Here is a 25,652-nt window from a genome sequence, read left to right as displayed (position 1 = left end):
GGGAAGGACCTCGTAATTTTGAACCGCGGTCAGATGACGAGGACGACACCTGAGATGGCACCCCCCTCTCCACACCACACCAGCGGGAGGTCGTTTGGTCAAGACGGATTTAACGTGTAAAAGATCCCCTTACAAGACGGTACTTCGGTGGAATCGGGTCTCGAACCTGAAACCCTCCGGTTCCGAAGCCGAGACCTTACCACCAGGCCACCACGGCCTCTGACTTTCCAACTATACACAACTATACACATGTCTCGGCACCTTATTTTCTTTATTTTGTTCCAAAATATTAAATTCTTTTGCTTTACAGAAACTACGTTTTTAATGCATTTTTCGTACCAGTTGGTTCATCGTTTAAAATTTTTTGAAAGGTTTTCAACTAATAACAAAGATTTCATCTGTATTAATACATAAATAACAGGAATATTTTATTAATAACCATAACGACATAAATACATATTATCCCTCCTCGCTTTAAACAGAACAAATAATTCTTCACAAGAACGTAATTTTCTATTCTTAATAGAGTTTTTAAATTTCGAATTTAAATGCTACTTTGTAATACTTTCTAAGAACCATTAGCAATCAATAAAAACTTTTTTTTTCTGACAAGGTAATGGAATAAGACTGACTTAAGTATCGGTCGGAAATTTTTGGAAAAGGGCCAAAGCTTTTTTATTAAATTTATAGTTACTTACTTTAGCCAAGGAAATACAAAAATCGATTTTAAATTTCGTAAGTTTTTACAATTTAGAAAGAATTCCAAGAAGATAAAAGAGAAAATTGATTTAGCTTTAAAAAGTTTTTTGGTTAACTATAAAATACTTCGATTTTCTATTTGAATAAAGTAGATGGCTAGAAATGTTTGTAATATGTGAATAGTTCGTTATATCCATTACTTTTTTTTTTTGAACTGCTATATGATGGTATTATAAAGATAAATATAAAGTCAAAAAGTTTTATATAATGCTAGACAAAATTCATTTTATAGAGAAAGAATTTGCTCATAATATAAATAAGAGAAAACGGATCTAGTGATATTTATTTTAGTCAATCATTAATTTTATTTTTTCAATCATTAGTTATTTTATAGAGAAAGAATTTGCTCATAATATAAATCAGAGAAAACGGATCTAGTGATATTTATTTTAGTCAATCATTAATTTTATTTTTTCAATCATTAGTATTTTATAGAGAAAGAATTTGCTCATAATATAAATCAGAGAAAATGGATCTAGTGATATTTATTTTAGTCAATCATTAATTTTATTTTTTCACTCATTAGTATTTTATAGAGAAAGAATTTGCTCATAATATAAATCTAAGAAAACGAATCTAGTGATATTTATTTTAGTCAATCATTAGTTTTATTTGTAATAAAACAAAAATGATGCTTATTATAAAGGACGAAAATTAATTCATTTATAAAATTAGGTAAAATAATTATTATAAACAGTTGAAAAATCAATTTGATTTAAATCAGCAAGTAATTTACTCCATCCATATTTAAGAATGCCGTTAATTAGAAAATAATCGAAAAAATTTCTTAACAAAATGTTAAACATTTAAATTTTAAATTTAAATTGTCTAGGGGTCAATGAGTGATAGCGAGGTTTTTTTTTTTTTTTCTTTTTTTTCTTTTTTTCAATTTTATAACCGCTAATATGAGTGCAGTTCGTAAGTGTTTGAAATATTGCTTGTATTCTTTTATATATTTCTATTTTGAAGTGATTTATTGATATTTTTCTTCCATTTTTAACTATGTGTTATGTAAGTTTTATAGAATCAAAATGTTCATCTGCTGTATTTACATTGTATTGATCATGTAATCTATTTAGTGACGAACGCCTGATGACGAGCGCCATCTGCTGGCCAACAAGTGTTGATGCTTGTTAGACGGAGTACAGATCAGACGGGTTTCTGAACGAAAGACGCGACGTAGGTCTGGACGAGAGCTGTGAGACGATGAATGCAGCTGACGAAACGACGAATATTGCCATGCAATGACTGCGATATTAACATGTGAATTAATCCTGCGACGTATTCGACGAAATCTGTTTAATGTCCATTTCCTTTATATTAATGTAATTGTCCGTCCTAAATGTAATTAAATGTGCGTGATTCTAAAATAGTAATGATTCCCGAGTCCTACATTTATGTAAAATTTTTAATATACAAAAATTTGACGGGTCTCTGAACGAAAGACGCGACTTAGGTCTGGACGAGAGCTGTGAGACGATGAATGCAGCTGACGAAACGACGAATATTGCCATGCAATGACTGCGATATTAACATGTGAATTAATCCTGCGACGTATTCGACGAAATCTGTTTAATGTCCATTTCCTTTATATTAATGTAATTGTCCGTCCTAAATGTAATTAAATTTGCGTGATTCTAAAATAGTAATGATTCCCGAGTCCTACATTTATGTAAAATTTTTAATATACAAAAATTTGACGGGTCTCTGAACGAAAGACGCGACTTAGGTCTGGACGAGAGCTGTGAGACGATGAATGCAGCTGACGAAACGACGAATATTGCCATGCAATGACTGCGATATTAACATGTGAATTAATCCTGCGACGTATTCGACGAAATCTGTTTAATGTCCATTTCCTTTATATTAATGTAATTGTCCGTCCTAAATGTAATTAAATGTGCGTGATTCTAAAATAGTAATGATTCCCGAGTCCTACATTTATGTAAAATTTTTAATATACAAAAATTTGACGGGTCTCTGAACGAAAGACGCGACTTAGGTCTGGACGAGAGCTGTGAGACGATGAATGCAGCTGACGAAACGACGAATATTGCCATGCAATGACTGCGATATTAACATGTGAATTAATCCTGCGACGTATTCGACGAAATCTGTTTAATGTCCATTTCCTTTATGTTAATGTAATTGTCCGTCCTAAATGTAGTTAAATGTGCGTGATTCTAAAATAGTAATGATTCCCGAGTCCTACATTTATGTAAAATTTTTAATATACAAAAATTTGTTTTATTTTTATTATGTTACAATACAACTGTTTTATTTTCCTAAATGCTGAACTGAGCTTACTACATTATTTTTCATATATACTGATTTACATCCTCAACCCTATATATTGTTTCTGTCAACTGCATTTAATTAATAACTCTGAAAAATTCAAGATCTAGAACACTGATTAAATAACATACCATAATAATATTACTAATTAATAATATAACTAATTTAGCCATCAATATTTTATTTTTATCTATATGCATATAAAATATGATTTAGAGAAAGAGGCTTTGAAGTTCTGTATCAACTTTTATTCTTCATAATTTCAGGAAATTTCTCTTAATACATTGTCCAGATCCTTTGTCCAAACTCTGGTGAGCATAGTGCAGCATACCGAATAGGAAGGCAAGAAAACAGAGAGAGTGAGAAAGTATTTTAAACTTGTATAGTTTTAGAAAAGGATTTGCTGGCCCAATGGTTTGGTTCCGTGAGAAAAATAATAGCCCCGCTCAAGACAGAGATTAAAGTTATAGTATAGTTAGAGTTTGAGTGATTATGAAATTATTTTTCAGATCGTAGATTATTGAGAAATTATCATATCTATAAAAAGAGTTCTTGAGGAAAATTGCATTTGCAGTTCTGTAATTTTCAAAAAAAAAAATAATAATAATAATAATAATAAAAAATAAAAAAATACAATAATTTGAAATTGGTAAATTTTCCATCATTCGAATCATCCATTCATCATTATTTCCATCATTAACATCTGTCCCAAGTGATGAGGTTCGATAATGATGACGGACCTTTTTTGTATTTTAAAGATTTTATTGATTCTCCGCTTCGGGAGTTTGTTTGAGCCTTGCCTTTCGGCGTGCTGCTTCGTCGATGATGTTACAAAGACTGATGGTTTATAACATATACCGCTAGAGGGCGTTACAAGTGAGAGGCGGGACAACATGCTTACGTAACACCAAGTACAGATAATTTAGTTGTGAGGAAAACACTTTTTTACGTATTTAAAAATTATAAAATAATAATACGAATAATTAAAATTTTAAAATAATATAAGAAATAAAAATAATATTGGCTTTATTTTCAAACTAGAAAAAAAATAATGATCATAAAATTTAATCATCAGCCAAGAATTTAAAAGAATAATCGCAAATTATTATCACAACTAATTAACTCAAATTGCCGTGATCATTGAGATAATGATGGCAATGGGTAGATAATGATGATGATAAAGTTTTAAAGCATAGTATCTTTTATAAGAATAAGATACATTTTTTTCAACCTATTCTCTCTCACTTTCTCCATTTTTTCCATTTTCCTGTCATTGCTTGTGAAAATATGTTACAGAGTGTTTAACGCTCCAGAAAATATGGACGATAACTTTTTTTCGGTGTCTGGTTGTCATTCGCTTTTATTTTTATCCAACGTTATGACATGAATCATTGTAAGTTATCTTTCTTTTTCTCTTCAGGTTATTTTAACATTAGCAGCGTTTGGAATTTTCTGGTTTCTTTCTTATGACACCCTTCCTGTCTATTTTTAGTATATTCTTTATCTTTTTTTTTCTTCACCCTAAACTGTCAATATCTTTACCTATGTTTTTCTTATCGTTGCGAGAGAAAAATAGGGCGTTGGTCAAATCTTATTCCTGTTCCTTTTAAGTTTTTCTTTTGCTGCAATTAAAAGCAATTTCAACTCCAACCCGTAATTTCCATTAAATTTATTTGTTTCAGTAAGACAATCTTAAAAATCTAAACTCTGATTGCAGTGTTTTTAAAGATAATTTTAATGTTTTCTGATCATTTATCTAACCCGATTTTTACAGAAATGCGATGATGATGATTTATTTGCAAGAACTCGGCATTGGAATCAGAGAACCTCAAGTTCAATACCTCACACTACTAAAAACCCAACATGTATGCGAGACGTGGATTCGTCACGGATAAAAATATCCTGGTGTGGAAAAGGAGGAGGAGGGCATTTATTGATTGTCCTTGCCTCCTAGTTGCCATCAGGAATTCCAAAAGCCTTTCGAAAATGGCCTTCATGCAGCTCAAAAATGGAAAATTAATCAGAAAAAACTGAAACAAAATTTGATATGTATTTGTTACCATTTTTGAATTAAACAATTAAGGGATTCAAAACAACTTAAAATTTTTTTAACCTCACTAAAAAAAAAAAAAAAATCAATGCTTTTGGATCTTTTTCTTATTTATGAAGCTATGCATTAAAGATCCAGCTGCATGTGCGTTAATTTTCACAGTAGAAGTTTTGAAGAAGACAAATACATTCTTTTAGCAATAGTATGCGCGCTACAATTATTCTCTTTATGAAGTTAAGAATTAAAAATGGACTCAGTGAATTATAATTAATCTTCCCCTTTGCCAATGTAGTGTACGTAACGGATGAATGCATCATTGACCTGTTAAAAAATTCATTTCAAACATGACATTAAATTAAAAGAGAGATGTCATAATGTTCACTGACTGAAGCCATAATATAACTCTAGCTAATTCCCCCACTTTATCCTGCTCGTAATAAAATTATCTATCATTATCTCGTTTATTCTTCTGATAAGTACAAAACCTATTTCACAGCCATTTTGAACCGACTTTTGCATCATTAACATTTTAAATCTCTTTAAAAATAGTTCTATCTACGAGAATTCATCTAAAATATAGGGTTTGTTGACCAATAGGGAATAAGTCCAATGTTCAGGAAATATACGCATTTTAGAACCGAAAAGTGACCACATAGGCTGCTCTATCCAGCTTATTAAAAGCATTCGGATTAAATTTGAATGTCTGGACCGCAGCGACAACATCGGCGGGAGCTAAGGTTTAGTCCTAAGGGTTATTACCTGCCACGGTACAATCCTTCCCGTGTGAAACACATCCCGTCACCTATAGGAAGTAGTCGACCCCGGCCAACAGGGTGGCGAGAACCAACCAACATACCGGAGGCTTCTCATCCTCACTTCCGAGGTGCCCTCCGGTGGAAGGGCCCCCAAAAGTACATCAAACTAGGAATGGAAGATTATAAATATTCTTTTTAATGTAAATTCATTTTGTTGATTTTTATTGGACAAAAGTCGTCTCAAAAGTATGTCACTCAATTGCTTAAAAGTGAGTATTCATTTTTGAATACATCAACTTCGACAACACCTTCATGCAGCGCTACTGACACTTCACTTTCTTCTATCAGAACACAAAAAGGCATTATTTTCTACAGTTTAGAGAATTTAATACCTAAAAAATAATAAAAACTTTGAAGCAATATGAAATAAGAAAATCTTAAAATTATATCAAATGATAACATACTGTTCCTTTTTGAATTCTAAGTACCACCCGCGCTTTTGCGCATGCGCCAGAAAGAATTCATTTCAACAAATGGGGGGGGGTGAAAAGAAAGTTGAAAGGAGGAGATGTTTACATTTAGCAGCAAATTATTCGCAGAGTAGGAGACTTAATAACCCTTCAGCTTTTTGCTCACCACCCCTTAGCGAAGTGCCAGTGTCTAAAAGTCCTAATTTCGGAATCCTGAAGCGAACAATAATCATAATATAAAATAATTAAGCTATTGTATCAAAGTACAAAAGGCGTTCAAAAGCATTCCTTTTTCGATTATTTTCTATAAAATATCACAATTTCATTTTAAAAAACTTAGTATCTAATAGGGAAATAAAACATGTTTGAGTATAAAGAAATTTTAGTCGCATTGCATGTCATTCTATTTTTTTCCCTTAACCTATCCTATTTTTGTCAAAAAATGAACGATACATTTCACTTATTTTCTTAATTAATAACTTTTTTTAAATCCCGGAAATCAAATTCGCAATTTCATTTCAAAGCTCTCGTTTCTTGACTAAACGACATGTTCCATTGATGACATAACTATCCAATTTAAATATCCAAAAAAATTTATAAATCCCCAGAAGTATGAAATCCATATTTTAAATAAAGGCCTAAAAGTTTCATAGATTCCATTTCAAATATCTTACCAAATGACGATCACGCTATTAACATTAAATGACTAATCGCGCCAGAAGGCATTTATCTGTCACTTACTGCTTCTAATGAGCAGTTATTGTCAGACATTTATTTACCAGAAAGTTAATCGTGAACCTATCATCCATATGTACCGGTAAAACATCCATTAATGCCCGCATCTGACAGTAAATGAGACTCATCTGCCTTCTCTGTTTGAATAATTAAAATTCTGCGCTCTTTAAAGTGTTTGATAAATAAGATTTTCCGTTAGTTGGCATTTCGAATTTCGGCGTAGCGTTTCTACACTAAATATTCATGAGAAATGCATTTAAATTTCAAATAATGCATGCATATTCTCCCCTAGAGTGACGGGCCTTTCATTTGCAAATTAGAGATTAATTCGTGCACACGAAACACGTTTTAAATTCGTTTTAACGTTACAACAAGACAATTTTTAGGGTTTGTTTATGAGACAACGGTACATTTCTTCTTTCTTTTTATTTCAATGAAAATTATTTCGTGGAAATGTTTAACATAAAATAAAATAGAATGAAACGTTGCATTGTCAGATTCCAGTCCAATTAAATATTAAAATTAATCGCACTTGAAGAATTTAATAATGTAATAAAAATATGCAAATAACCAAAAAATTATTTTGAATAAATATACTTAAAGGTTTACACTTACTTACCTGGTAACTGAAACAAACGAAACGACTTTATGGAATGTAAGGGTTTTATATAAAGGTTTTTTTTTCTAATATATTTCTATATGCCTTTTTTATAAATTTCCATTTTATTCTTTTTTAAATACGTCCTCTTCTTTATGTCGGAATTGTGATAATGATAGGTATTTGTCCGTAAAATCGGAAACCAAAGGTTTTAAAACTAATTTCTTTATAGAACTATTGTATAAGGATACCTCGTGCACATTAAAATCGTAGTTTCGGATCTTTCTCATATAGCATGGGTTTAATTAAGTTTAATTATATTAAAGTACCATTTTAAAGCAGAGCTAGGACTATTTTGGGACTGACATCGTGATTTTGAATCGCGATCAGAAGACGAGGACGACACCTGAGCCAGCAAAATTTGAAAATGCAATTCATTGTTGGTTAAATTATGTTGAAAAAGATATATAACTGCAAATACTATTGCTATAATGAGTTTCCAAACTGAACTTTTTTCAAAAGGTTCCAACAATTTTGGCCACCACTGTATACCAATACGATTGATTATACTATCGATCTAAGCTGACAGGTAATATATTGAGAGTTTTTACATTTCCAGCAAGAAATAATTCATAGATAAATACCAATAAGGGCTATATTTTCTTTTCTTTCTTTGTTCGTTTTGGTTTTTATAGCATCGCAATTAATGCATTAATTTAAAATAACCAATTAAATTTAGCTATTAAGTTATCATATTATGGGTTTCATGAGGCATTTAACTGAAAAATAAAAGCAAAAAATCGTTCAACCATAATTTGAAAATAGTTCAAACAAAATGCAGAAATTCTATTGAAGGTAATCGCGAATTCTGAACATTGATGTTAAAGAAAATAAAAGAGTTTTTGAATTGTCATTTGGAATAGGAAGATGTGCAGAAAGAAAGAACAAAGTTTTCGGTTGCGTGTGTAAAAAAAGATTCATTCCAATAAAAGTCAATGGCAATGAAACATGATCAATCAATTAATAGAAGGTAGATTCAAACAAACAAAATTGATTTCGAATGTTTAAAAAATAACAAGGAGAGAGAAGACGGATGAATTTTAGTATATTGGCAGTGTACTTTTAGAATATTTATTTATTAAAGTATTAAAGCAAAATAGCTATCCAATTCTGAGATAATAATAGACTTCAAATTTTCGTATAGCTTGTACGTAGTAATTTGTCTTCCGAAAACAACAACCTAACAGCGTGGTTATCAATTCAGTCAATTCATATGCAGATGGTTAGGGGTCTGAAAATTATTCAAATTAAATAAACAGAAATAGTTTTAATTAACATATTTTTAGTTTTTTTTTCTTTCAAAAATAAAGGTTTATTTTTCTGTTTCTTGAGTTATGACTTCTGAGTCTGAGTTTAGGAAATTTGAGTGATATAATTATTATAAATGACTTTGAATTATAAATAAGAAACTATCAATCCATAAATAAACAATGTGCAAAAACACCTATATAATTTTTCTAAATCTATATAATAAAATATAAAATATACATTGAATTTAGAGAGCGCTAATGCTGCTACAACTATAACACAAATGAACTTAACCAAAATTAGAAATAAATATTAAGTTAATAGCCAAAGAATCAGAAAGAAAGATTAACTGAATCCGGCCCGAAGACTTTCTCAAGGGTCGCCCTCAGGCAAGGATTCAAACCAGGGATTTTTTCTGTGAGGGGTCTGACTTTCGTCCAACAAACTGACCCCTCGTGACCCGAAAATCCCAGAAAATTGAGGTTTTAGAGATAAATTAGTATCACAAGATTAAAACAAGTAAAAACACTAGCAAAAAACAATCCAAATAATACCACAGCAAATCAAACCACAAAATACATGAAAATAGAACCAAAAAAGTAATATAAACACAAGGCAAAATACTTACAAATTGAAAGTACAATTCTGAAGAAAACTACTTGAAGTTAAAACGTGCTATTGTAGATGCATTTCGTTAACCTAAACTAAAATTTAATTTTTCCACGTTTACAGCTATATCCGCCTCCCACGTTTCGTCATAATGCATCGTCATCAAACTTGAAGCGCCATCTATTGAATTAAAACTCAAAGCTAACAAACCGGAGGAAGTCAGAAATTAAACAGACCCTCTCTTATCAAAACTTCTATATTGCAAAAGTTTTTGGGAAATTCGTTAATAGTTAAATTTTTAATGAGATTGTTTGTTGCTAAGATAAAGGAGCTTTTATTATTGCAAATTTTGTTAATCCTGTTAAATTGTGAAAATATCAAATTTTTGAAAATTAGAATGGTCTAATTTAAATTCTCCATTCTAATTTAAACTCTAAAATTTTCAAAAATTTGATATTTTCACAATTTAACAGGATTAACAAAATTTGCAATAATAAAAGCTCCTTTATCTTAGCAACAAACAATCTCATTAAAAATTTAACTATTAACGAATTTCCCAAAAACTTTTGCAATATAGAAGTTTTGATAAGAGAGGGTCTGTTTAATTTCTGACTTCCTCCGGTTTGTTAGCTTTGAGTTTTAATTCAATAGATGGCGCTTCAAGTTTGATGACGATGCATTATGACGAAACGTGGGAGGCGGATATAGCTGTAAACGTGGAAAAATTAAATTTTAGTTTAGGTTAACGAAATGCATCTACAATAGCACGTTTTAACTTCAAGTAGTTTTCTTCAGAATTGTACTTTCAATTTGTAAGTATTTTGCCTTGTGTTTATATTACTTTTTTGGTTCTATTTTCATGTATTTTGTGGTTTGATTTGCTGTGGTATTATTTGGATTGTTTTTTGCTAGTGTTTTTACTTGTTTTAATCTTGTGATACTAATTTATCTCTAAAACCTCAATTTTCTAGGATTTTCGGGTCACGAGGGGTCAGTTTGTTGGACGAAAGTCAGACCTCTCACTGAAAAATTCCCTGGTTTGAATCCTTGCCTGAGGGTGACCCTTGAGAAAGTCTTCGGGCCGGATTCAGTTAATCTTTCTTTTTGATTCTTTGGCTATTAACTTAATATTTATTTCTAATTTTGGTTTGCATTATAAATGCTAGTATTTATTGTTATCCTGAAATTCTTGATATAAATAAAAAGAAAATATAGTAATCGTCAAAAATTTCGAACTCGACATTTCACGAATCTTTACGTTTTAAATCTTCATGTGCTCGATAATTACATTTTTGGAAAATGTTTGACTGTGACAAAGATAACTCAAAAACGCTTTGAGCTAGGCGGATGAAATTTAGTATATGGTCCTTACTCTAAATGTGTAGATTTCTATCAAATTTTGAGAAATATTCGGCGAATGAAAGTCTGTCTGTCCGGCTGTTTGAATATCATTTAACACAAAAATAACAAAACTAAGAAATCTAAATGGATAAAATTCGGTGCATATATTTAACATCTATTGTGTAGATAACTGCCAAATTTTGAGCCAAATCGAATGAGGGGTTGACCGTCTGTCGATTTGTACTTTCAAAAACATATAAATTCGATAACTCAAAAACGTAATGAGTTAAATATATTAAATTTAATAATAATATCTGTTGTTGTTGTTACTTATGGCACTTCACAAGCCCGCTGACAGATCTGTCGGCGACTTAAGCCGAGTGAGCGTCTCTAGTGAGCGCTAATTAGTACCAAGAGTACGACTTAGCTACTTCATGCGTCACATTCGCTTGCACAACCTCTTTTTACAGGGGCGAACATTCACACACCTCACAGATAGAATACCGAAGAAGAACAATCATGCTTGAACCGGGACTCCAACCCGGGATGACCAGATCATGTGGAAGACGCGCTAACCTTATGCCAGGACGCCGGCATAATAATATCTAAAATACAGATTCGATTTTCGAATGCTATTAACCGCATGCCAGGAATTAATCACTAAATAATTCACCAAGGATGACACAATAGATTAAGTACAAATGCTAAAAAAGTTACTATTTCGTAACTATCGTACACCAATGCCATTGAATGTGTTCTCTGGAGTAACACCTTTATTAGAGAGTATGCAAGAAAGGTTTGGGGAGGCAATACCGCTAGTTTACATAATAATAATTTAGCACGGATATTATTCAGATTTTTTAGGATATGCTTTAACGTATTCCACCAAAAAAATTAACGAACGCTATTCCGTTAACATCAACTTATCCACTTCAATAATTCAGTTTATACCGCTTTTTAGCTTGTGAATATTTTTATCGACCTTGTAAATTTTTTAATCTATTAGACAATCAATCTAGTAGATTTCTACAGGATAAACATTGTTGTGGTCATCGCATATCCATTAGCCCATCTCATTTTATATGTCAGAGATATCTTCTTATCTGCGTGGATGGCTGGAATACAAGTCCTATATATAACAACACTAAACTAACATTAAACGGTCGGGGTTTGCAGTAGATAATCGAACATTTTTCTTCTCAATGGGTTATCTCGCTTGTTGGGTAAACACTTTAGTAATATATTGCAGCTTTGTAGATAGTGACAGTTATTGCCTTGACTTGGCTGTTGACCGATACAAAAATTGCCTTTTTAGATCCGATACTCAAAGACGGTGGCTGTTATGGTTCGCGATTCCGTAACGAAATAGGACTTAATCAATAATGAATTTGTTTCATGTTGAGAGAGGTACATAAAAGGTTTCTTACGTGGACTGATGCCGGGAAAAATTCTTACGGGAGTAAATAATCCGTAAAGATCAAATCTCTGAAATCTTTTTTACAAGACATTTCAAAAGCTAGATAGGCAGCAGATATATCTTTAAGGATGCCCACATTCTTTATTTTTCTAACCTACTAAATATAGAGAAGAACAGTTTTTAAAATTTACCCTGTAGATCTGCTACAAATACGATGCTAGTTTTTGTATGTTAAAATTATATGAAAAGTCTGATTTATACGTGTAAAAAAAACAATATACTGCAAAAAAATTTATTCATTTTTTTTTTATCAAACTGTCATTATAATACTTCAAATTCTAATTCCACATGCTTGTTCTTTGTTGTTGTGCAAAAGAAAGACATATATTTATCTTTTTTTATTATCATGTCAGAACTTAATGTTGTTTTGGTTTGGGATTTTTGAAGCTTCAAAATACACGGGCAGAAAATTGGCGATTTATCGCTTTTGAGACATCAGTTTTACGCTTTTAGGGTTATTAGAAAAGGATAAAATGTTGCCACATTTGGTGACTTATCGCCAATAAAGAGTTACAACTTGGCGTGAATATCCGCCATGTACCCGATTGTCATGTCTAGCCAATAAAGCGCAGGTTCGAAGAAGCGCAGAGAAGAAAATATAAATGAATGCAAAATAGCGAAAGAAGATATCGAAAGTTTATATATATATTATATATGCATATATAACTTTTTTTTTATTTTCATTTTTTCTAGCTGGCAAAAAAGTTTTGGAGATGAAATGATTTTCAGACAGAGAGATCACTTTTCAAAATATCGATATATGCTTAATCTGATAATCACGTGATTGTTTAAAACCGGTTTAAACTGCCTTTTCACGAAAAAAGCATCTAGCCTCGAGAAAAAAAAAATTTAGAACTCGATTGATTTTGCGATGGTCAAATATCATCGCTTTTCTAAATGTCGGTAATTGCGGAATATGAGTCATGTGAGAACACGACGTTTTTCTGTCGGATTGATACCTCGTGACTTAAATAATGTTCTCGCATGATAATTTGAAATTTGAGATACCAGATTTCTATTTTTTTTATAGCTGAATTCATCTGTTATATCGCAACGGATTTTTCCAAAGCTTCTTGACTAATATTTTTAAATATTCATTTTAATCGAAGGAATAAAAATGAGGTTATTCAATAAACATCTAAAGAAAATCTAGTTGTTTTTTTCTTCTGCTTTTTATATCATATTTCTGGTAAATAAGACATTTTAAGTATTTCCCAGATAGAATGATGTATCTAAAATGAGCTTCAACAAGTCGTATGATTCCGTTGGGCCTTGTTTCTTTAAATGTAGGCACCATTTCAAAGCAATATAAACACAATCTGCGATGGATCCCTTAATTCAAACCGTAGTCAGATGACGCAGACAACATCTCTCTCTCTCTCTCTCTCTTTCCCTCCATTAGAGCATTTGGTCCTAAAAGGATTTAATATGTACTATGCTCGTTACATGGAGGTTTCGGCGGAATCGGTTTCTGAACCTGAGCTGAGAAATGGTAGTTTTTGCCAACAGGCCACCGCGTCCTTGATTCTGACAGAAATTAAGATAAATTAATCATTAAATAAATTCTGATGAAATGTAGAAATGCTTTTGTTTGAAAATTAGTTCGAAATATGTTTTATTTCATTTCTTAAATTAATATCCTATTATATAACTACACATTGGTTATTCATAATAAGTGAGGCAAGTTCCGACAAAAATCAGATGACTAAGTTGGATTATCAATGCCCAAGCTCCTATTACACTTTTCTCTCCCGGTAAAAGAATTAACATCATACACATAATTGAACATAATTAACAGTCATTTTATAGTTAGTCAAATGACAGAGTGATGAATAAGATTAGCAGATTACGGCTACGTTGCTTTGAAATTGCTTGATTGTTCCAATTCCGTTTTCAATTATCATAACCAGACAGCACATGCGCCAGGAACAACTTCTTAAACTGAAGATAACAATTGGTCTGGCTTAAAATCCAGATTCCATTTGATAAAATAACGACGGACCAGTGTTGCCTTTTTCTAAATTATTTATTGACATCACACAAGACAACACAAAACATTAATATAAATGACAGTAAATTTTGTTATTGTGGGTTTCGATTCATACTTTAGCACAGTGATTACCCACGTCCGTTATTGCCGAAATCCTGTCGGCGTCTCCCCTTGTTTACACTCATGATCACATGACCGGTTGGGAGAGCGCATGCGCCAACAACAATGTAGCTTTAAATTAACAAATGTTTTCAACATTTGCTCAAATTATCATCGCACATTTTAGTTAGATTTTTAATTAAAAATTAAAGGAACTTTTACATTTTTCTTCCACTAATTTCTTATAACTTCGACAATATCAATGCACAGAAACCACTTTAAACTTCAATAAATTAGCTTTTCAGTTATGCTAGTTTTATAAACTTATTACTCGTTTCCTTAATTTTAATAAATTTTTAAAAACATTTAAAAGATTATTTCACAATAAAATTTTTCATTGTTTAACACGTTGATGGATAGTACAACCTTGGTTGCAGTGCCTGATGAGACATACTAAATTTCATATATTGCTTATAGGCGTAGCATCACAACGCATAATTATAAAATTATGTGACATGACAGAACGGATTAAGCCATTCACGTCGTAAGGCGATCTGCCGTATCATTTTCATGAGCTTGGCGTCCGAGAGCCTACTGTTCATCAACGAGTTAAGGCTACTGTACTTATGCTCACGCACTTTGCACCAGTAGCAAATATATATTTTATGTGCCTTTTATTGCATCTATAAAATTAAGATTAAAAATAAAATAAAGATAAACGAAGCAAGTCAAAAACGTTTATGCTACGATGTTCAGGTCTAGAAGTTCGAGGTTTCTTTAATTTTATATAACTATTTTTTTTTCACTTTCATCGGAACATAAATGATGAAATTCAATCATTTTACTAAGTTGATCTCTAAACTTCCCTTGAAATTATTATCTTCCATAGTGTTTTACTCTTTATTTTTTAAAAATTAAATAGCTACAATGTTTGTTTGTTTTTAATTTTCTTTATTCTGTAAGCCATCCTCGGTTTCTTATTGAAATTTCTCGTCGCAAAAATTGCATTTATTAGAGCTCATCATGAAATGAAAAAAATATATTTTTTTTTATTAGTCGCGCCGATTTAAGAAAACCATTCACAATTCAGAAAAGAAATTCACTAGGTACGTTAAATCAGTTTTGAAGTAATCCTTTCAATCGATTTAAAGAACGAGTAATTAATTACCAATGGATTACTCATCTTTTGGCAGTTGAGATATTGTTAAATCCACCAATTATTACTAAGTTGCAGCTCGGAAGAAAGATACTTAAACCGTTTCCTACAAAAGAGCGAATAATCAGATAACATTCTATAGTCTTGCTACCGGAAACTAACACTGAAAGAGAGATAACCATAGAAAGTAACAATAATTATGCAATTCTTTGAAGGATGAGGCGCATTTCAAGTGCCAGCTGCGCTCGTGGAAATATTTTGCTGTTTACATCCCGAAGGCGGTTCTATAATAATATCTTGTTCTTTTATAAATATCTCGCCCTGAACAGGGATTATTTCAGGAGATATGATTAACAATAGCAAGAAACGTATTTGCGTATATTATTTTTCTTCCTTTTCTCATCATGCTTATTGCGTCACAATTTGAACTTCAATTCGAAAGAAAAAAAAGCGGAATGTACTATTTTCTGTCCAAGTGATGGTGGTAAGTTCAAAATGGAACTGAACTGCATGAAAAAAAGAACTGAAATGCATGATTGTTGTTTTCCTGCTTTTTAAAAGCAATAATCAATGCATACGCATTATAAAAAATAGAAGTTTTGTCACGTATATATATGTATTTCTTCAAAATTAACCAATTCTAATTTTCTTTCGGTTTATTCTATTTTAACTATATGGCAAACGAAATGCAAAATTTTCTCAAAATTCACAAAACATGATTAAGTAAGTAAGTAAGTAAGTAACAGAATTAAGAGTAACATGATTAAGTAGTAACAGAATTAAGAGTAACATGATTAAGTAGTAACAGAATTAAGAGTAACATGATTAAGTAGTAACAGAATTAAGAGTAACATGATTAAGTAGTAACAGAATTAAGAGTAACATGATTAAGTAGTAACAGAATTAAGAGTAACATGATTAAGTAGTAACAGAATTAAGAGTAACATGATTAAGTAGTAACAGAATTAAGAGTAACATGATTAAGTAGTAACAGAATTAAGAGTAACATGATTAAGTAATATCATGTTAATCATGCATAAACATGATTAAGTAGTAACAGAAAATGACATTCACGGACATATTTTTTACATTTTGTTTTTCATATCAGCATATTATATTTAAAAATCTAGTATGCGAAACACATCGAGTTCAGTTAAATTATATTAACGTTCGGTTTTTAAAGTAATACAAGGGCTACTTTGGAACGAATTTGTAATTTTGAGCAGCGGTTAGATGATGAGGATGACACCTGAGCTGGTACCTCCCTCTCCAAACTTCCACACCACAACAGAGGGAAGACGTTTCCCCCGATGATTTAATATGAACCAGACCCACTAAAACGACGGTTCTTCGGTGGAATCGAATCTAGAACCCGAAATTCTCCAGTCCTGAAGTTTAGACTTTATAACCAGGTCACTCCCGCCAAAATACACAGAGAAAATATTTTAGTCATCAAAAGATTCAACACAGCGATTTTACTCTCACTTTCAATATTTTTAGAAATTTGCAAAGAAAAAAAATCAAAATTATTTCTACATGTATGAATGTATTAGATCTGAGTTGCAATAAATAAATAAGGGCATACACATTTTCACAGAGATACTAAAATAAAATAAAAATTAATATAAAATAAATCAGTAGCATGGTGATGAAATTAAAATTGTTTTGAAATGTAAAATTAAATAAGCCAGCTCATTAAAAAGGGTTGCCAGCGTCCTGGCATAGGGGTGGCGCGTCTATCTCGTGATCTGGACGTCCCGGGTTCGAGTCCCAGTTCGGGCATGGGTGTTCTTCATCTGTGTTCTATCTGTGAGGTGTGTGAATGTGCCCCCCTGTAAAAAGAGGTTGTGCAAGCGAATGTGTGAATTTCATCTTCATATGAGTAAGAAGTCAGACTTCTACCCTTGGATGCTCAGGGGTCTTTACCCTCAGAAGTTACTGCAACCCCTTTCCATGATAACGCGGCACAACATCATCATCATCATTAAAAAGGGTTTATTGGCTAGAGCTGCGAAATACTAATATCCACTCTTCATCACTACCATTTAATAAGCACTAGAAATTTCTTAAAGCCTTTTTTGTTGTTGTGAACTTTAATCTTTAATAACCAACAGTTAAAATCTTTACATGGTTATGCTTTATTTCCAAGTGTGGCAAAGAGCTCTCTCTCTCTCAAAAAAAAAAAAAAAAAAAAAAAAACATACTTGCATCAGTCACTCTGTTGTATTGGAGTACTGGCATCAGTTACGCTGTTGTATTTCAGTACCCGCATCAGTCCCGAAAATTATTCACGAAAGAAACAATGCAATTATAAATTATGCAAAATATATATTTAAAAAAATAGGGAAACAAACTTGCGATTTTTTTAAGTGTCGAATTAGGGAGGTTGAAATCGTTATTTTCGATATTTGGCTATATCGATAAATTCGAAATTTTTTCAACCCATATACTTTTAATTCCATGAAGATAAGCCAAAAGGACAGAAAACTGCTACAAACTGATTGAAGAATGGAAGAGAAATATTATTACAAAGGACAAAGAATTCATATTTTAAAGGAAAGATATTGTTTTTGAATGTGTCCAAATCTATCATCCCATATCGTCTTTTCAAATAACTAACAACATAAAGTCTAATTAATTTAAAAATATATAACATTTATTTTTGTCTAGAAATATTTTTAAATCAAAATTCAACTATTAAAACCCGTCAATTCTTTGGAAATACATTCGCCAAGTCATTTGATGAATAAAAACAAGAAAGAAGCAATGTCAGAGTGATAATGGTTACCAGATTTCTTTACTTCTATGATGGATATGTCATATCTATAGTTCCATAATTTGAAGTTTCGGTAGAGAAAAAAAAAAGGGGGGGGGGAGGATTTAATCACTGTTTCCAATTCATTCGATTAATAAGAAAGTGAAAGTAACTATGAGGAAGTGAATAAGGTCAACATTTAACAACCCTAATTATATAATTTCTGGACGGATGCATTTCTTTTTTATTTTAGTGTTTTCACTAAGGAAAATATTATACAGTTGTTGTCTTTATTTACGTCTTCTGTTGTTGTCTTTATTTACATGCAAAGTGCTGTATGGTGTCCCAAAACTATTAAAAATATAAAACTTACTCCACTTATAAAAATTAAATCTGAAGTATTTGCAAAGCTACTAAGCAATCTTACAAGAATAGAACTTTATTAAATGATGAAATTAACAATTAGCTGTGTATACTGATTTTATAATTTACTGATACTGATATTATGCTGATTATATAATTTTCTGATACTGATATTATACTTATTATATAATTTACTGATACTGATGCTATACTTATTATATAATTTACTGATACTGATTATACCGATACATAAAATGCTGATACTATACTGATATATAAAATACTGATACTATGCTGATATATAAAATACTGATATTATACTGATTATATTGATATAAAAATACTGATACTGTACTGATATATAAAATACTGATATTATACTGATTATATTGATATAAAAATACTGATACTGTACTGATATAATACTGATTATATTGATATATAAAATACTGATATTATACCGATTGTATTGATATATAAAATACTGATATTATACTGATTGTATTGATGTATAAAATACTGATATTATACTGATTGTATCGATATATAAAATACTGATATTATACTGATTATATTGGTATATAAAATACTGAGATTATACTGATACTCTACTGATATATAAAATATTTATATTATACTGATACTGATATATAAAATACGGATATTATACTGATTATACTGATATATAAAATACTGATATTATACTGATTACACTGATATATAAAATACTGACACTGATTTATAAATACTGATAATGATATAAATAATGATTATATAATGTAGCAGATTCCTCTAAAATTCTGTGAGAGAGATATTCTCGTAATTTTAAATGTAACCATTCAACGCTAAAATAGCTTCCCAATGTCATAGATTTACAAGAATATTAGAGTCGTAAAAAAGTGAATATTATACACAAACTGATTTTCAAATGCAATACATTTCGGTTATAAATAACAATACAGGTTTTCAGTTAATTAGTTCACATATTTGCCCCCCCCCCCTTTATTTTAAAAAAATCGGTAGAAAAATTGTAGAATCTACTTATACTTGTTGTATCAGTTTGCTATTCGTGTCAACAATGTGTAGGTAATAGGCACTTAGATAAGGAACTAAGAAAAGGTTTCTCGAAGATGAAATCTTAATGCGGAATAGCTTTCCGGTATCGATATCAACTTTATTTCCGTATAGTTTTCTTCCTAATTTCAATAAATATTTAATAATATTTTAAATATATTTTTCAGCAAAATTTTAATACATTTATTTTCACCTGCGTTGCAGCAGTTAATAAATAATAAGCATGTATTTAGTTTAACTTGTAGAAGGAGGAAACTCTTTAACTTCATTAAGAGGCAGATGAAAAATATTAGACGAGTTTCAGGAACAGTTATTTAAATATTTTCCAAGTTCCACATTTCACAATACTAAATAAACACAAACACGAAAATACACGATTCTCACTTAGAATACAATCTAATAATGACCCTCAAGAAGGATCATGGGAAATATACCTTGATATTAATAAAGTAACGCCATCTGTTGTATCAAAAGAGAAAATAGTAGAATTATGTAACCGCTACAAAGTGTATTTAGTTTAATAATAATTAAATATATATTTAATAATAGGTATGTTTATATTAATAGAATTTAACTTAATAATAATAAAGTTAAATACAGTTTTTTTTTTGTGTGCACGCCATTATTACTATATGATTAAGAGTAAATTCTAAAAATAAAATAAAGATTGGTAAATCAAGAATAAAATTATCATGCTAAGAAATTTTGGACTGAAAAAACAAAATTCCGTTTTTCCTATGGTGTTTCAAACTCCAAATTTTATAATTAAAAAGCTAAAATATATTTATTTTTGGACTTTGGACTGTTTACAGATTATTCTTATCGCATATTTCTCTATTTCGAGCTCCCTATGAAAATGATAAAAAAAAATTACTTTGTTGAGGGGCAAGACTTTTTATGACGTCATTATGAGGTAGATGAAAATAACAGACGAGTTTCAGGAACAGTTATTTAATTATTTTCTAAGTTCCACATTTCACAAGACAAAACAAACACGAACACAAAAAATACACGACACTCAGAATACCATTAAAAAATAACTCCCAAGAAGGATCATGCGTAACATTTTCTGTTGTATCAAAAGAGAAGGTAGTAAAGTTATGTAATTACTACAATCTTTTTTTAAAAATGAGGAAACCAATTTGGGATTTTGTGCACAACGACTTCCGAAATCTCACTCTTCGTATTCAACCTCTTAAAATTTCATTCTTAAAAATTTTGTGAAAATACTTAAACGAGTAAAAAATCTTTTGGCAACTAATTTGGAGGTTGTATGCCAAATATACTTATTACTAGAAATGCTTAAGTATTCACGTGTTTAAATGAAAAAAATTATTTTTGAATTAATTCCAAATTTATAGCTTCAAATTACCAACATGAAAACTGTTCAATTAAAATTAAAGAAATTTTATATTTGGAGAGACATCTATTTTTAATACAGAATTCTAATGCTAATTTTAATGCAGAATTCTAAATACAGAACAATTCCTTACAGAAATATTCTCCTGATATCATTCAATGAACAAGGACACAAAAGTAGCAAAGAAGAAGCGGTAAAATCACAGATTGGCAGTTCTGATTATTCCACCAATCCACTGACGTAGGTGTCTTATTTTTAAACTTTTGCGTGCAGGGAGTTGAAAGTTTCACTGTAAGTGAAAAAAAGGGGATTTTACCGTTTCTCCCTGCACAAAGACCAATCACGCAGCTCCATTCGATAAAAAAAGAAAGTAAAAGTAGCAGCACGAGAGCGATAACCGCATGAATTTTCTAACCCTGATTATTCAATCCTTTGACAGACGAATGACGTTTTAAGGTCACGTTCAAACGTTCCAATCTGCAGAAAAAAGCGGATTTCACCATTTCTGCTTAAGGGCGATTACATTCAAAATGGAATCGAACTCATTTGTGTCGCAATGTTATAATTTGTTTCTTCTCTCTATTGTAATAGAAATTTGGCTAAACCTCATTCAAAATCTTATTTACATTCATTTTGTTTAATTTGCATTCGTTTCTTGTTGGATTAATCTATCTATAATTCTATTTAATCGTCATCTCCAATTTTTAATTGTTTGCAAACGAAATACCCAGTGTTTTCAGAAGCAGATTTTGTCACTTAGCAGTTTCACGTAATTTACATTTTCTATCTTTCAATAACAAGTCAATTTAGTGTCACATTTCTATAATTTTTTTTATTTTAATCAATATGTTAAACATTTATTTTATTCCAGCTTTTATTTCTGCTTATATGATGTAAATGTTACTATTGAAGTATAAGAATCAGTTAAACTGCAATTAACTAGGTGATCCGTTAAAATGCGGAAAATTGTTTCATTTCTCAAATTACCTAGAAAATCTGCACATTACCTACTAGGTACTCTTTAAAGTGAAAATAAGATCCTCGCTGGGACAACAGCAACGATTCTACGAGCTTATATTAAGTGTTGAGTATTTATTTATTAATTTTTGTTATTTAAAGATTTAAGATAATAAAATAGATCAATCAACACATTTGTTGATAGAATCAATCATTAATCAATTGAAGAACTATAATACAAAGACTCAAACAGTTTAACATATTATTACAATCAAAGAAATGGATTTGCGAAATATGTGATAAAATTACCCTTACTTATTAGTGCAATCTAAAGATTGGTGGCACTTTGAAATTGCAAAGAAATTGGTTTTTGCGACAAGCACGCCTATTTGTTGTGGTGCATTTAGATTTGAATTAGATTACATTTTTTCGAAACCCTGTTCGGTGTCAAGGGATTGTTTCATTGCTGTTTGACGTAAAGATACTTCTACAGCAGGAAGAGGTTTTTCTTTCGTTAAAAAACTCTCTTTGCAAACACTGAATTCAGATCTCGCAACCGGGGACGACCAAATGCTGATAAACTAAACTAAAACTAGAGGGATTGGGGGGTGGAGTACAGACAAAGAAACAGAAGAAAACTTTTGAACTTTAATGATACGGAAGCCGTTAATGCGCACATTGCCTAATTAAAATGCAGGAAAACTCTTGTTTCCTCACTTTAATGGAGCAAATCAGTTAAAATGCATACTAGAGAGGTAATCTACACATTAGCGGCTTTCGAGCTGTAACGGTAACATATACAAATAGGAAATGTTATAATAGTTTTAAAATTCGAACAAGAATTTTAGGGAATTTTCATGCTTCGAATCTGAAAACCCCTTCGATTTTGAGGCGCTTTTGTCAATGTTAAAATTAAAATGGTTTCTTCAGACCTTTCGACTTTTCCACATATTCCATTATATGATAAAATAATTTCTCTAATTCAGTTTTGTTAACAATGATTTCATGATTTCCATGTATTTTATGCTAGAAACCTGCTAACTAATTTATTTTTATTTCAACGTATTTAAACAAGCAGGAAATTTAGGAATAAATTAAAGATCTGTTGTTGTTGTTGTTTCTTATGGCACTTGTCATAGATTAAGCTAATTTATTTTAAGCCGAGATTTTAGCCGAGAGAGCATCTCTTGATTTCAGTAGTGCCATCTAGCGCCAAGAGTACGTCTTAACTACTCACGCGTTACAACCCTTTTTACGCGGCGAACTTCATTCATGCATTTCATTCACTCATCCACAGGAAGATGACATACACACATTCGCTTGCACAACCCCTTTTTTACAGGGGGAGTCTTTCACACAATTCACAGATAAATCACAGGGGAAGAACAACCATACCCGAACTAGGACTCGAATCCGGGATGTCCAGAACAGGGAAGACGTGTTACCCCTAAGTCAGGACACCGGCAAATTAGAGAATTCTTATGAAGTAAGGATTGTCAAAATATGAACGAACTTTAGTAATGAATTAAGATAGTGAACAACAATTTGTATTTAAATTAAATTTTAAACTTTTATATCGAGCAAAATTAATTTAAAGATCTTTCTACCATTAAATCTCATTTTATATAAAAAAAATATTATTTTCTTGATACTTGGTTATCATATAACGAATTTCTTTTGCATATGGAGGATACGAAGAAATATTTTGCGAATTGATCGCTTTTGAAAACTGAATATTGTTTAAGATTTTAGAGATAATTCAATAACTCTTCCGACATCATCACTTAGAATAAAAGAAATAAAAAACGAATATTGAAGAAAAAAATAGAAATCTGATAAAACTAGTTATTGAAATCATAAAAAGGTAAATTGATTGGAAAAGTTCAAAATTTAGCAAAAATTATTTAAAAAAAAACAATATTATTAAAAAAATATGGAAAAGAAAATTTAAATCTAATGCAGAAATCGTGCTCCCAATATTAAAAAATAAAAAATAATTAGACATATTTTATATGATCTATAATACACAGTCTAGTTATTTTCTAGACTATAAAAACCTATATCTTCAGTATTTTATCTAAAACCAAAGCTAACTCAAATTAAAAGAATTGTATGAGAAAACATAGGCTATGCTAAATAGGCACATTAAAATTTTATAATATAAAATTTTATAATATAATCAAATAGTTTTAAAAGATAATGTTTAATGGTGGACAGCACGAGCGTATTAAATTTTGCTTTTACTCTACATGTTAAAGAAAAGAAAAATATCAGTCGAAAGCAACTTAAAACATTAATATTGAAAAAAAACCATATGAATGATCAATGTGATTAAACGGTGAAATAAAGGTTTAATATTTCGACAAAAAAAATGATGCTGAAACTAACTGTGAAAAATTTATTAAAAATAAAATCAAAATGGTATAGTAATAAAGCAGATTCTATTAAATTAAATTTTCTTAATCTTAAGAAGGTATGATTTTTTGTGTCTTGTTTTGTTCAGAAGTTTGGGCAGAAAAATGTAAAATTTTTAGATACCATTTCATCTCCTTTAGAGGACCGTATAAACTTATTTAAAATTACAGTTAATCATTTTAGATGCTAAGAAATGTGTGTTTCAAATTTCGTTCGAATTCCTTAAGGGTTTGTTGAATTTTGTAAAACAAATAAAGAAGCAGATTTTCATTTATATATATACATATAGAAATATGGTTACTCTATGAGCTTAAAGTTTCGCTTGTTTATGGTATGGAATATTTTTATTTTTATTCTTTAAATCTATCCTTTAATCATCTTTAAAATAGTGAAAAGTGAATTTCGATAATACACAAACTACTGCGGTGCCAAGAATTTCTATTTAAAAAAAATGATGAACATTATGCCGTGCCAGATGCACATTCTTAGATTAGTTAAATGTCTATCATTACCTTTCCTAAATTAAAAGGAAAATTTCTATTAAGATCATAGATTACATACATATAATTCATACATAGAAATTGAATGAAATAGAACATTTATATATGAAATTAAAAAGTAAATGAAAATGTTATGGCACAAAAAAATGATTAAAATGTCGAACGAGAATAAGATTAGAGCCATAAAATATATAAGCTAATTTTGCGTTAAAAATATTTTACGGTTCTATTATATTATTTTAACACTTTTTTTTTAATTATAAGAGATGGATTTTCGTCGTCAACATAATAAAACCAAGGTCAAACACTGACCTCGGGAAGTATTAGCAGGCAAAATAAATCTACTGATTTCTTGGCAAAACGCCAATGATATTTGAAACTTCTGAAATATTTAAATTTTTAAGAGTTACACAGACAAGAAAAAAGAAAAGCCGTTGGCGTGTGTCTGCCAATTCAGCAAATACCTACTAAAATACGGAGTTGTTGATTCAGCCATTCATCCCTCCTTCCGGTTTACAAACGGCGTCATTGGTTCCTTTTTTTGTTTCTTCTATTGATAAGGGACTATTGATATTGAAGTAGTATA

General features: G+C 30.6%; 1 protein-coding gene across 3 annotated transcripts in view; it reads right to left on the bottom strand.

Moving 5' to 3' along the window:
• LOC129988833 (corticotropin-releasing factor receptor 1-like) overlaps nucleotides 1–25,652 on the bottom strand; it is a 241,572-nt gene that overhangs the window by 75,365 nt on the left and 140,555 nt on the right. The window contains exon 1 of one of the 3 annotated variants that reach the window (XM_056097108.1): nucleotides 25,535–25,645. The exons of the other annotated variants lie outside the window; for them this stretch is intronic. Coding sequence (XP_055953083.1) covers nucleotides 25,535–25,562 — 28 coding nt within the window. The 5' untranslated portion in view covers nucleotides 25,563–25,645. Of the gene's footprint in view, nucleotides 1–25,534; nucleotides 25,646–25,652 lie in introns of those variants that run through there. 3 annotated transcript variants of the gene reach the window in all.

Source organism: Argiope bruennichi, chromosome 10 (genome assembly GCF_947563725.1).
Source record: "Argiope bruennichi chromosome 10, qqArgBrue1.1, whole genome shotgun sequence".
In the NCBI taxonomy this organism is placed as follows: Eukaryota; Metazoa; Arthropoda; class Arachnida; order Araneae; family Araneidae; genus Argiope; species Argiope bruennichi.
Note: the sequence above shows the minus strand (reverse complement) of the source record. Positions and strands in the feature narration are given on the sequence as shown.